Here is a 15,146-nt window from a genome sequence, read left to right as displayed (position 1 = left end):
TTTTCCACAACCATTCAGCTCTCAGTCTCCACTAACCACTTGCACCAAAATCCTCTTCCCAACAGTCTTCTCTTCTGCTTTTCTGTCACCATACCCAATCCACTCCCTCATGTCATAGTCATTATGCGTGTCAACACCCCAGCTCCAGTGCTCACATGTCGCAGCCCAGCACTGTTCTGTATTTCTATCTCACACACCTGCTGCACCCCTACAAGCTGTCAGACACCCTTCCCCAACCCTCCCTGCCACTTCCAGCCTCTTTTATCCCCTCACCCACCCCACCTGACACAACACCCCCCCCCCCTCCAGTCTACCTACTGAACTGCATCCCAGCGTTGTGTATTCAGCAGTCACAATGTGGCTGTACAGGTGTGTGTGTGTGTGTGTGTGTGTGTGTGTGTGTGTGTGTGTGTGTGTTTGTACATGCATTTGTGATCTATTGTGCTCTATCTCAAAACAGTATTCATCTTAAAGGCTAGCTAAGGTCCTTTCTTTTATGTGTGCCTGTTGATGACTCAATGGTTCCACTATTCAGTGAATTGTTTCCTCAGTCCTAAGTTAATTACATTCTTCCTGAACATTCTTTATTTACCTCCTTCTTGTGTTGTAACTGTAACAGCAGATGATTTTGGTCCAGACCCCATGCTATTGAAAGCCTGAATATATATATCATATGTTGTGAATCTTTTCAGCTCCTTCAGTCGCAGTTCTGTAGTTGTCAGCCCTCTTACCTACAAAACAGAGTCTAATGATAAAAAAAAAATGCTCTTCCTTCTGAGAACACATTTTCATCAGTGCAATGACACTTTCAGTTCATACTTACTGTAATAGAATTTGTGTTATTGGTATCCAAATGTGAAGCTCCATGAAGATTCCAGTGAATGGCATAACCCAGAATATCCCCATTCCAAGTATCAGAGAGGGGTGGCTGCGGAAGCAAAACTGCACATTAGTATATGACTCAATGTCTAAGCACCCTCTTACCCCAGCTTTTATCATTTCATATTATAGGCACATATGGCACTGATTATTGGCATAGACAAATTTATGAATGGGAAACACGTAAACAAATGGACTAAAGGATGGTAAGATGGAGGTTTCTGGAGTGCAGTGCACATATATGTGTAGTAGAAAGAAACAAAGCTTCCTGACAGATTAAAACTGTGTGCTAGATCAGGTCTCAAACCTTAGTCCTACAAGGTAATGGTGGAAGTAAAGTTGTTAGATTGGGCTGAGAGTTGTGTCTGGCTAGCTCAGTTGGTAGAGCACTTGCCTGTAAAAGGTACAGGCTCCAGGTTCGAATCCCAGTAAGGCACACATCTACAAGGATGTTTAAAATCAGTGCACACTCTGCTACAAACTGAAAATTCATTTTGGATTGGAAATGAAGCTATACTACACATAAATAATTTTTTTTGAGGGAGGGGGGGGGGAGGGGGGGGGGGGGAAGTGGTGGTGACTGGAGTTGAAAATGAGACTGTATGAGTACAAGACTGGGATGTGAGGGTTATGTGCTAAAATCTTGACAAAGGTGGCTCAATTTGTTTTCTATAAATTACAATATGTGACTGACATGACAGTGGTTTCATAATGTTTGTAACATTATTTTTCCCTTCCTTATCTAAATTGAGCCTTTGCATTGAAACTAATGACTTTAAATGAATGAAATTTCACTGCTTTGAATAAAAAACTCGTATCTACAAGATCATCCTCCACAAGAAAACAGAAATCTGTATTAGATTTATCTATAGTCAATTACTAAACAAATAAAAAAGTAATAAATTGTAGAGTCTCAGTAAAGGATCAACACAGGTTACTAGACAAATGTAAAATTTTATACATGAACAGGAGAATGGTAGCAGTGAAAAAAATAACAAAAATCCACAGAAACAATCAAGACATTATAAAGTTACTGGAGAAATTATCATTGTAACACAATCAAAAACTAATTAAACAAACCAAGTTAAAAGTTTACAGAACAACATGTGATCAATAATGAGGTTAAAGATCCTTTATGTAACAGTTACACAATACTAGAAGCCTTCTTTGTCGCCCAAAATTTTTGAATTATTTCTCTGATAGCCTGTCTGCTTTTCTCTGTCCATCTGTTGTCCAGTTTCTGTACTTCCCAAAATCCCTTAAAGCTGCAAATCACTGAGCTATATTCTGTCCACTCTGAGATGTCTCCCAAATTTAATCTTGCTAACTCAAGATCTATTCCCATCTCCCTGTATCACTGTCAAAAACTTAGGATCTGGATTCAAGTGCCTTAAAAATCTGTTTTTCCAGCTTCTTTTCAACCATCCTAAATAGATGTCTGTAAAATTTTAGGTTTCTTTTTTTAATTGACACACTTAAACTTTTGTTTTACTGACAGTTCTTCCCTTACTCATAATCTATACTGTCCATTAAAAATCTTTGGACCCTTTATTTGTAGAGGATCTTTTACAAATTTCTTGGCTTTATTGGGAAGCATTCATTAGCACGTAGACAAATTGTTTTAATCACTGTCTTATAGTGTATGGTGTTTAGGGGCGTAATGCCTGGAGACTGGGGTGGCCAGGGTATTGGACCATTCCTTCCAATTCACCGATCCGGACATTACTCCCCTCTCCAGACATTACGCCCCTTGACTTTTTTTTTTCTGGGGCTATATCAAGGACGGAGTCTTTGTCACACCAGTTGCTGATGTCAACGAACTGAAGGGTAGGATACAAACTGCTTTGGGTACTGTGACAGAACACGTTACAAATCACCTGGCGGGAAATGGAATACCACCTCGACATTCTCCGAGCTACCAAGGGAGCACGCATTGAGGTTTACTAATGTAAGTGGTCTTAAAAAAAAACTAGTAACACTAACCTATGTAACGTTATCAAATGTAAATTATTACGTCAAACAGTTATTCTGTAATAAATTGTTATAATCAGGGCAAGACTTTGTGCTCACCCTGTATGACTCTACACTAACAGCACAGGAAAGTAAACCTTAGCTTTCAATAGTTTAGGGCCAGTAACAATCAAAATTATAGCAATAAGTAATGGAAAGATATAGCGAAGACATTCATTTTTACAAAAATATGTTTTCTTCACTTGTGAATTGAGATAGCGTTGGACATAGCCTTTCTTCTAAATGTGCTTTCTCCCTCTCTCTTTCAAACAGAAGTGATGTATCACTTCAGCAAGTTGTGCTCTTAGCTGAGTTGAGCAAGGTGAGCAAGGGGTGAGGCAGAACTGCAAATGGGGGGAGGGGGGGGGGAGGATATTACAGCTAAAGTGGACAAGGTTAGGATAGCAGGTTGTAAGTCAATATACAGTAGTGAAAGAAAGTGTTCAAACATAGCAAGTTTATTGAATTAAGAATAGCAGATAGTAAGATGGAATCTTAAGAAACCACTACCTGTGTGTTTAACATCAATGTTGTTGTTACTTTCACTACCATTTTCAGTCTGGAATTTCTCAACTGAGATTTTATAACAGACAGATTTTGCCCTTTCGAAAAGGTCTAGTTACTTAATGACATATTCTATAACCTTGTTTCATTTATGTAGAGGTCTACTTAAACAAAAAATAGATTTAAAAAAATATGTGCTGAAGACACATTATCTACAGTTGACACCTAAACAAGATACTTTTCTTTACATTTCAAACTTTGTTACTATAACATAATTGTATAATTACATATAATAGTACTGGGTGCTTATGTTTGAAACAGTTTATGAGAAACTTAGAAGTTAATAAAACATACCTTCCATGTTATTAGCAATTCATCAGTCCCAATAGTTTCTGCATGCACATCCTGTGGAGGACCCAAAGGAGCTGAAGCCACAGAAAATGATATCTTATAGAGTACACTCAAGCTTTTTCTCAGGGCTAGTATACATTGTATATAATGATTGCTGAAAAAAATTACAGAATTTTTGACAGTACCTTCTTCCTGAGTTTTTACTGTAAGAGGATCTGTGAAGGCACTAGCCTGAATAGCATTCATGGCAAGCATTCTTATATGGTAGGTGGTCGCTGGATGTAAGTCACTTATCACCGCAGTTCTCAAAGGATCTGTACTGAAACATTGGTATCAATTTTACTTGGGGAGAGGAAAACAGTATGTCAGATATAAATAAGTGTTCAATACAAATCTATTACATTCTTTAAAGTCAAAATGGTGTTGGTGGAAGAGACATTTCAAATGCAGAAAAGACACTTTGCCAGTGGTTTGAAAATAGAAGTAACGAAATATCTAGTGAAATGCTTGATACAGTACATTATGTTCTGTAGTTCCCACAATAAAGTGGAACTGTGAAGGATGTATAACATGACTAGGAACAAATTTGTAGATGGAAACAACTATTACAAATTACTTTTGTATACTGTAATAAATGCTGCTTATGATTAGTGAAAATTACAACATTAATCAGCTTTAAACTGTTTACACTAAAAATAGCTGTTAATTTGCATGCATTCAGTACACACAAAATCTGCTACTTTTAAGAAAAATCTACTGCTTTTGCTGTTATAGTATTCAGATGCTATTTACTCATTAGTAAAAAAATTCTCATCCACAAAAAATATATGGAAATTCACCCAAAGAAAGCAATTCTTCATTTGAAACTTCCTGTCAAATTAAAACTGTGTGCCCACTCGAGCCTCAAACTCAGGACCTTTGCCTTTCATGAGCAAATGCTCCACCGAGTGAGCTACGGTAGTAGCACAACTTACAACCTGACCTCACAGCTTTATTTCCACCAGTACCACACCTCCTACCTTCCGGACTTCACAGCAGCTCTATTGCAAAACTTGTAAGACTAGCATTTCCAGAAGAAAGGATAGATTATTCATATACTTCTACATGGAAACTTGCACTACTATGAAATATATTTCCTAAAGCACACAAATATTTGTATTCATAGGATCTACATGTGTATAAATGTTCTACAGAGAATAATTAATAAGGTATACTTTTAATTTATTCTGAAATTTTGGAGGTTTGTTCGTAAGAATCACAATTGCTGTATAACAATTTCTGGACTTTTCTTGTACTTTCCATTTGATTTTATATTTTCAGATGGAGCAGCGGTCTGTAATGTATCTAAACATAACCAAAGAAGAAAGAGTCATATTTTTTTCCCTTTGCTTGATGATAAACTATATTATCTAATAACAGCATACACTAAATTGTTCTGAGTAATGATAACCAAGAAACACAATATATGTAAAGTAGCTAATGAATCTTGAAGATTGGACTACATTAAATTTTTTAAAATTAGCATCTTCTGTCAGTGGTCAGATGTTGAGATTGATGGTTATACTGAACAGATGTAACAGTGCTCTGTAATAAAAATGCTTATGTAGAAAATATAACTGCCAATGTTGTGAAAAGAAAACTTTTTTCGTTATTTCTCTGTGAAAATGTGAAGAAACAATTATTCATGTACAAAATTCGCAGCACGCTGGAATGCAAGGCTACACACAAACAATACAAGACGTTTTGGGTGGATCAAAATTAACAAAGGCTTAAAAGCTGATCTTTATTATTTTGAAACCCATTGGCACCAATGATTATTCAGAAAGGACAACATACTTAAAAATTAACATTGTCTGTACAAAAGGTCATTGTAAAATTTTTTATCTAATAGTTCTTTCAGCTCTGTGAGGGACATCTTTAAACAATATAATCACATCATATTTTTTTATTGATTAGGTGGGTTGCCTCCCCCCCATGAACCATGGACCTTGCCGTTGGTGGGGAGGCTTGCGTGCCTCAACAATACAGATAGCCGTACTGTAGGTGCAACCACAACGGAGGGGTATCTGTTGAGAGGCCAGACAAACGTGTGGTTCCTGAAGAGGGGCAGCAGTCTTTTCAGTAGTTGCAGGGGCAACAGTCTGGGTGATTGACTGACCTGGCCTTGTAACACTAACCAAAACGGCCTTGCTGTGCTGGTACTGCGAACGGCTGAAAGCAAGGGGAAAGTACGGCCGTAATTTTTCCCGAGGGCATGCAGCTTTACTGTATGATTAAATGATGATGGCGTCCTCTTAAGTAAAATATTCCGGAGGTAAAATAGTCCCCCATTCGGATCTCCGGGCACATACTACTCAAGAGGACATCGTTATCAGGAGAAAGAAAACTGGCATTCTACGGATCGGAGTGTGGAATGTCAGATCCCTTAATCGGGCAGGTAGGTTAGAAAATTTAAAAAGGGAAATGGATAGGTTAAAGTTAGATATAGTGGGAATTAGTGAAGTACGATGGCAGGAGGAACAAGACTTTTCGTCAGGTGAATACAGGGTTATAAATACAAAATCAAATAGGGGTAATGCAGGAGTAGGTTTAATAATGAATAAAAAAGTAGGAGTGCAGGTAAGCTACAACAAACAGCATAGTGAATGCACTATTGTGGCAAATATAGACATGAAGCCCACGCCTACTACAGTGGTACAAGTTTATATGCCAACTAGCTCTGCAGATGATGAAGAAATTGATGAAATGTATGATGAGATAAAAGAAATTATTTAGGTAGTGAAGGGAGATGAAAATTTAATAGTCATGGGTGACTGGAATTCGAGAGTAGGAAAAGGGAGAGAAGGAAACATAGTAGGTGAATATGGATTGGGGATAAGAAATGAAAGAGGAAGCCGTCTGGTAGAATTTTGCACAGGGCATAACCTAATCATAGCTAACACTTGGTTCAAGAATCATAAAAGAAGGTTGTACAAATGGAAGAATCCTGGAGATACTGGAAGGTGTCAGATAGATTAAATAATGGTAAAACAGAGATTTAGGAACCAGGTTTTAAATTGTAAGACATTTCCAGGGGCAGATGTGGACTCTGACCACAATCTATTGGTTATGAACTAAAGAAGAAACTGCAAAAAGGTGGGAATTTAAGGAGCTGGGATCTGGATAAACTGAAAGAACCAGAGGTTGTACAGAGTTCAGGGAGAGCATAAGGGAAAAATTGCCAGGAATGGGGGAAAGAAATACAGTAGAGGAAGAATGGGTTGCTTTGAGGAATGAAATAGTGAAAGCAGCAGAGGGTCAAGTAGATAAAAAGACGAGGGCTAGTAGAAATCCTTGGGTAACAGGAGATATACTGAATTTAATTGATGAAAGGAGAAAATACAAAAATGCAGTAAGTGAAGCAGGCAAAAAGGAATACAAATGTTTCAAAAATGAGATCGACAGGAAGTGCAAAATGGCTAAGCAGGGATGGCTAGAGGACAAATGTAAGGATGTGCAGGCTTATCTCACCAGGGGTAAGATAGATACTGCCTACAGGAAAATTAAAGAGACCTTTGGAGAAAAGAGAACCACTTGCATGAATATCAAGAGCTCAGATGGAAACCCAGTTCTAAGCAAAGAAGGGAAAGCAGAAAGGTGGAAGGAGTATATAGAGAGTCTATACAGGGGCGATGTTCTTGAGGACAATATTATGGAAATGGAAGAGAAGGTAGATGAAGATGAAATGGGAGATATGATACTGCGTGAAGAGTTTGAAAGAGCACTGAAAGACCTAAGTCGAAACACGGCGCCGGGAGCAGACAACATTCCATTAGAACTACTGACAGCCTTGGGAGAGCCTGTCCTGACAAAACTCTACCATCTGGTGAGCAAGATGTATGAGACAGGCAAAATTCGCTCAGACTTCAAGAAAAACATAATAATTCCAATCCCAAAGAAAGCAGGTGTTGACAGATGTGAAAATTACCGAACTATCAGTTCAATAAATCACAGCTGCAAAATACTAACGCGAATTCTTTACAGACGAATGGAAAAACTGGTAGAAGCCAACCTCAGGAAAGATCAGTTTGGATTCCACAGAAACGTTGGAACACGTGAGGCAATACTGACCTTACGACGTATCTTAGAAGAAAGATTAAGGAAAGACAAACCTATGTTTCTAGCATTTGTAAACTTAGAGAAAGCTTTTGACAGGGGTAAAATACAGGGAGCGAAAGGCTATTTACAATTTGTACAGAAAGCAGATGGCAGTTATAAGAGTCAAGGGACATGAAAGGGAAGCAGTGGTTGGGAAGGGCGTGAGACAGGGGACAGGGTTGTAGCCTCTCCCCGATGCTATTCAATCTGTATACTTGAGCAAGCAGTAAAGGAAACAAAAGAAAAGTTCGGAGTCGGTATTAAAATCCATGGAGAAGAAATAAAAACGCTGAGGTTCGTCGATGACATTGTAATTCTGTCAGGGACAGCAAAGGACTTGGATGAGCAGTTTAATGGAATGGACAGTGTCTTGAAAGAAGGGTATAAGGTGAACATCAACAAAAGCAAAACAAGGATAATGGAATGTAGTCGAATTAAGTCGGATGATGCTGAGGGAATTAGATTAGGAAATGAGACACTTAAAGTAGTAAAGGAGTTTCGCTATTTGGGGAGCAAAATAACTGATGATGGTCGAAGTAGAGAGGATATAAAATGAAGACTGGCAATGGTAAGGAAAGAGTTTCTGAAGAAGAGAAATTTGTTAACACTGAGTATAGATTTAAGTGTCAGGAAGTCATTTCTGAAAGTACTTGCATGGAGTGTAGCCATGTATGGAAGTGAAACATGGACGATAAATAGTTTCGACAAGAAGAGAATAGAAGCTTTTGAAATGTGGTGCTACAGAAGAATGCTGAAGATTAGATGGGTAGATCACATAACTAATGAGGAGGTATTGAATAGAATTGGGGAGAAGAGGAGTTTGTGGCAAAACTTGACCAGAAGAAGGGATCGGTTGGTAGGACATGTTCTGAGGCATCAAGGGATCACCAATTTAGTACTGGAGGGCAGTGTGGAGAGTAAAAATCGTAGAGGGAGACCAAGAGATGAATACACTAAGCAGATTCAGAAGGATGTAGGCTGCAGTAGGTACTGGGAGATGAAGAAGCTTGCACAGGATGGAGTAGCATGGAGAGCTGCATCAAACCAGTCTCAGGACTGAAGACCACAACAACAACAGGTGGGTTATGTGAACATTTGGTTAATTGTGGTCTGTAACATTGATGACATGATAACAGAGCTAGGGCAGGATTTTTTTGAAGTCCTAGTGGCATAAAGAACAAGCATTTAATGATATACCTGTTTCAACCATTGAGGAAACATTGGAAATAACTACTGTGACCACAATGATTTTAGCATTTTATTTATAATTAACACTGTTTCTTACAGGGTTCAAGTGGGTGTATAAGATAAGCTTTTTAATTTATTTTTGAATTTTTGAGATTTCCAGTATTTAGTTATTAGCAACACATAATATTCTTATTGTTCATTTTTAGATGAAAAATACTTAACTGGGTCCAGATATGTTTTCCCAGACTATCCCATCAGGTAGCAAGAAGTGACAGTACACAAAGTAGGCTACACTAGCATTTTTGTCTAGGGGCCACGATTATGAGAGATATTTCTAACTCTAAAGTTGACTGAGCTACATTTTCTGACCAACTCATCAACGTGATTCTATTTTTACTTACAGTCTATCAGGACTAAGCTATTTTACAGATGCAGTTTGATGTAGTAAGTGATTAACAATATTTATGGTTCCTTGTGAATCGTTTCTTTTCTTCCTCTCACTTAATTAATGGTGGCTGTGTAAAATTACAAACACAGCTGCTCAGCCTCCAAGCCTACAGAGCTTGCAGTCCTGCCCCATCTGTACGTATGACATAGCAGTGGTAGTCACTGACTTACACTTGCTGTGTTTAGCGTACTGAACTACATAAAAATTCACATTCTTAAGGAAGTGCTGAGACCTTTTTCTTCTTTGCCCCAGCTTATTATTTTCTTCTCCCTATGTACTGTGGAGTAGCAAATACAGTGACCACGATAATAAAATTGAAGAGATTAAGATTGACAAAGAGTCACACCAGAAATCATATACTGTCACAAATCAAAAAATACAGGTACACTCTGTCCACCATTTGTCATACACTATACCACCAAATGTGCCAAGTATACATGTAGATTTAGGTGTAAAAACTGAAATTTTCAGCCCTTTTCAGTAAGTACAATTGGTAAACATAATTGCTGAAATCATGACTGTATTTTCATAGCAATTATTTTTTTTGGGGAAAATCCTAATCATATATGCTGTCACTGTCACAATTACAGGGCCAACAAGAAGACAAAATACACAATCCATTAAATTCTTTCATTTGTTCAGTAATAATTACTAGGCAGCTAAGCAGTGTACGTGTCATTAACAGTTTGACATACCAGGTCACTTTAAGTCTTTTTCCTGGGACGTCAATGTTCTTATGCTACATGTACTCACTTCTTACTTGTAAAATCAGTTCCCATGGTTGGCACAGATATGTTTACAGTCCCAGTGTGCTGCCAATCACTGATGAGACTTGTCCCTCGTTTGTATTGTATTAAATAACCTGTTAAAGGACTGTTCCCATCAAATGGTGGATGCCACGACAAACGAACTGATCTGCTGTTGATCTCAGTCACCTCAACATCAAATGGAGGATCCGGTGGTTCTGAAATAAAGAATATTACTGTACATGAAGAGAGACTTATATAAAATTGCATGAAGTGCATATGCCTTAGACAACATGGATTGATTCAGTAAAAGGACACAAAAATCAAAAGGTTTGTAGGCGATGTACTGCTAAACATTTTTAGATGGGGGACTTGGGCTCTGGAAAGGCAAACTACAAATGCAAGCACTTAAACATGTTGAGAGGATTAATGTTGGGTGATATGACAGAGTGCAGGGTCTCCTATCCCAATCCAGTACTGATGATAGGGTATTTCTTCCAACAATTCAGGTGAAACCTTGTGCATAAACTGATAGTGCTGATGGCTGTTTGAGTGGTGAGATAGGAGAACTGGCCCAATTAGATGGTCATTTACGTTTCCAACCCAGACATTTACAGAAAAATGCATTTGGTGAAACAGCATAACATTATTCTCTTGATCTCACACATGGCTATTTTGCTGTTCATAATACCGAGTGAATGAGAACCTATCCATAAGCAGCATGAAGTGGAGAAAATTTGGTTAAGTAACAACTTGCATCCATAATCAGCTGCAGCATTGGACTTGTATAATGGAGTCTGTCTGTCTGAAATTATGGGCCCATTGTGGATGACATGTCTTAAAAAGTTCCTCAAAGAGTAACAGCCACACACTTCTCTGTGAAATTCTTACTGTATGTGAAACAGCAAAGATTGTGTTAGAGGGATCCTCTGCAAAAACACCAGCATCTCATTACTGAAATTGAATGTACCTGTGGACTTCATGTTTACAGGTTACACTTCTCGGCTGCAACAAATCAGTCTCCCAAGTTCAATGACACAGAAATGTAAATATCAGCTTTGATGGATGATATATGTTGGCAAATCATTCCCTGTAATATTTTTTGGCAGTGAGGCCATTGCCTTGAACTTCTCCACAAACAAGATGAATGTCTGCAACCTATGGAAAACTGTTCTGATGCTGCGCCATTTTGATGCATCATATCTGAGTAACGTGCCAACTGTTAGGAAAGTTCTGTAGGTGGCCAATGGAAAGACAGAATATCTTGTGGACAACATGTCAAAATGCTTAGGGTGACCAGAGGCAATTGTTTAAAAAGGAGGACAAACAGCTTCAAAAAGGAGGACAAAGGAAGAAAAAAGAGGATACATCAAACGGGTCAACTACAGATGAGGATACCACCCGTCAGCTTTGGACAAGTCACGTTACTGCCGGGAATTACCGGTAAAACTAGTAGTTAATTGTTACTGATGGTCAGGTGGTGGTTAGCTGAGCAATATAAAAAAATTAAAAACATTGAATGTGGTGACAGTGTGTCATCAATTGTTTTGTTATGTCAACAACACGGAATTGTTTACAAAGTGAAAAACGTAACACCATTCACCTCCCTTTATTCGATGCACCGCTACCAACATCTACAATTCAAGCAGCAGCTGACGACATGTAAACTGCACTTTAACCTTTTGAATACAAATAAACTGAATGACTATGAAACAATGAAATAAAACCATGACAGTTAATCTGTCGAGTTATTTCTTACCTTTATTGGCCACTGAGATGAACGTTCCAGCTCCACATAGACTATCTTACATTCCGCTTCAAATTCATTTCACCCTTTCTTAAAGCCCGATATTTGCAGGAAATGACCCTTTTGTTTAGGCATAGCCAAATATTTTACGTAACTCACGCAGTTAAAAATTACACTCACAAATCACACATGCACTACAGGAAGCCAAGCCAATACAAAGAGAAGATACGAAACGAAAATTTTAAATAATCGATATTTGCATTCGCTTATAGGTAGATCAAAGATAACATCAACGATCCTGGTGCCACCTACTAACACCGCCTTCGTGAGTGTTTATCACGAAGGCTGTGCCAGTAGTTAAAGTATTTAAGAAAAGAGCAATAGAACAGAACGAATTGTAAATTTAACTGTATTACGCTCAACTTTGCAAAAAAGCTGGACACCGTAAAAATACACCCGGACCCCAGACAAAGAGCTAAAAATGGAGGACATGTCCGGATTAATCCGGACGTCTGGTCACCCTAGCAATGCTGGATGGTCTGCCAACTGCCATCGTCTCAACAACAAAGATATTTAAATAGTCAATGGTGAAGGATCCTAAAACATAAAGGCCTCAACTGAAGCAACATTTTGAGCATTGTCATGACAGCAATGTCAAAAGTCATATTAAAGCTCATGTCTTATCAATTTGGCTTTCTTGGTCTCCGAGCTCTCTATCTCAAAATGTTTAGTGGAATGTCCTCTATATCTGTTCAATCGTCACACACTTTCTCTTGAACATATAAAGTACAAATGAGATTTGAATGAGAGTACATGTAACTCAGGATTGTATGTCTTCCAATTTTTATCTTCAAAGAATCATAGATGAACAAGTAGAGATAAAGGATGTTCTGCTTTCTTCTGTTAAATAATGAAAATATAGTGAGTTGGCAATGGTTAATGGTTTGAAAACATATAGTAGAAAGTAAATACCACCAAAATTGTTTCAGATGTAGTGTGGGATAGCAAAAAATAAAATAACAAATTGAACGAGGTGAATTTCAGCACAAAGCTAATATATAATTACAATTTTTTTCCAGTTACATGAATATAGAAAGTAATTCAGGACAAAAAGAAAAGGTATAATGAGATTCACATGTTGCAAGAGTATGAGCAGCATTGTAACATAATGATTCTGAATAAAGCTGAAATTCCATCAACATGTAGAATCATTTTCAAAATTTACATTCTGTCTCTAAAAGCTATAATTACTAACCAGATGATTGATGATGAAAGTACAACACTGACTGGAAAGTGGTATGTTATATTACAACCTATTTCACATGTAACCAGGATTTTTATTTTCCAATTACTTATATTATTTTTCCATTAGGGCTATTTTAAGTGCTATTCTCACACCACTTTAATATATAATTTCTTAGTACAAATAATACTCCATGCGAATCATCTCCTGTTCTTTTAAGCAATTTCTACCTCAGTTTCTCTGAAACTTTTAATCACTGCACATTTCCCCTGCGAGTGACTTCCAGAATGAGTTATATGTACAGTGACACATGTAGAAAGTAGAAACCATTTATGTTGCTTATATTTGAGAACAGTTTATTTATTTTCTGAATGTATTTCTTTCATTGATGTGGGGCTTTTGTAGTACCTATTAACTGTCTGTTGTTCTAGTGCATTTAATTTAATTTAGAAATTAACACTAAAGATTGCCTAGGAGTTTAAATGTCACTAAAACACTAAAAAATAATGTGTCTACATTTATTGTTAAGTGAAAATTACTTTAAGTAATAGCCGTGACTGATTACTGAAGAAATATTTTTAAAAAGGTAAAACACTGTTCGTATTAATGAGATTATAGCATTCTATAATAAGTAAATTCACACAGGAAAACATACATAGAGTAAATAATATCTTATACTTTCCCTCTAACTTTGAATATCACTGTGTAAAACAAGATGGACACTGAATTTAAAAATGCATGACTGTCTGGTGCTGTGTGTGTAACACTGGAAAATGTATCCACATTAGCATTTTACAAATTAAAATGGCTATGTTGAGTGAAGGTACATTCCACAGTGTCAGGTGTCGAAGTGAACAGTATAATTCTCTTACAAAATGCATTTCCATTGAGTATTGGACTAGGAGCTTTACCTATAGACTGGATTGGTCATCTCAAGATTTATCAGAAAACTATATAAAGTTAACTGCATGGTGGAAGGGTAAATATTGAAACAGAAACTTGTGCTACAATGAAACCTTATTAGTTAAAGGAGGGGGGGGGTGGGGGGATGGGAAGGGGATCAAAAATAGGCTGTAGCTCACAAACAGGTCAGCTGATGAGTCCATTTAGCTAATGTGAATCTATGACACAGTATTTGTTTTATAGACTAACAGTGTCATGATTCTTGAAATTTTAGAACATAAACAGAAAAAAAATTATCAACAAAGTAACTAACATGCTAATATTTTCTCCATAGATCCGAAGGGAAATAGTCATCAAGTATATGGTGTGAGTAAAAAATGTTAAAGTCAAAATTCCTGTATTGCTGACAGACATTTAATAGTTTATTTATTTATTTATTTATTTATTCACATGTCAAGTTCCGTAGGACCAAATTGAGGAGCAAATCTCCAAGGTCATGGAATGTGTCAGTACATGAACTTACAACATAAAAGTAATAACAGATAAAAATAAATGTTCATGAACCTGAAAGAAAATCAGTCCAGAAGTTTAAGCAAACGCTATCAGCATTACAATGAGAATCAGCTTAATTTTTCAAGGAACTCCTCGACAGAATAGAAGAAGTGACCCATGAGGAAACTCTTCAGTTTCGATTTGAAAGCACGTGGATTACTGCTAAGATTTTTGAATTCGAGTGGGAGCTTATTGAAAATGGATGCAGCAGTATACTGCACGCCTTTTTGCACAAGAGTTACGGAAGTCCGATCCAAATGGAAGTTTGATTTCTGCCCAGTATTAACCAAGTGAAAGCTGCTTATTGTTGGAAATAAACTAATATTGGTAACAAGAAACAACAATAAGGAATATACATATTGAGAGGCCAATGTCAAAATACCCAGACTCATGAACAGAGGTCGACAAGAGGTTCATGAACTCACACCACTTATTGCC

General features: G+C 37.3%; 1 protein-coding gene across 1 annotated transcript in view; it reads right to left on the bottom strand.

Annotated features, from left to right (window-relative positions):
- LOC126144709 (Down syndrome cell adhesion molecule-like protein Dscam2) overlaps positions 1–15,146 on the bottom strand; it is a 458,008-nt gene that overhangs the window by 123,063 nt on the left and 319,799 nt on the right. Inside the window, exons 13-17 of the mRNA XM_049915510.1 lie at positions 10,271–10,481; positions 3,930–4,048; positions 3,748–3,818; positions 824–928; positions 593–731 (exon numbers count right to left, since the gene is read on the bottom strand). Of these exons, the coding sequence (XP_049771467.1) occupies positions 593–731; positions 824–928; positions 3,748–3,818; positions 3,930–4,048; positions 10,271–10,481 (645 nt within the window). The remainder of the gene's footprint in view (positions 1–592; positions 732–823; positions 929–3,747; positions 3,819–3,929; positions 4,049–10,270; positions 10,482–15,146) is intronic.

The sequence above is a fragment of the Schistocerca cancellata genome, chromosome 1, assembly GCF_023864275.1.
Source record: "Schistocerca cancellata isolate TAMUIC-IGC-003103 chromosome 1, iqSchCanc2.1, whole genome shotgun sequence".
In the NCBI taxonomy this organism is placed as follows: Eukaryota; Metazoa; Arthropoda; class Insecta; order Orthoptera; family Acrididae; genus Schistocerca; species Schistocerca cancellata.
This window is presented reverse-complemented; position numbering and strand designations above follow the sequence as displayed.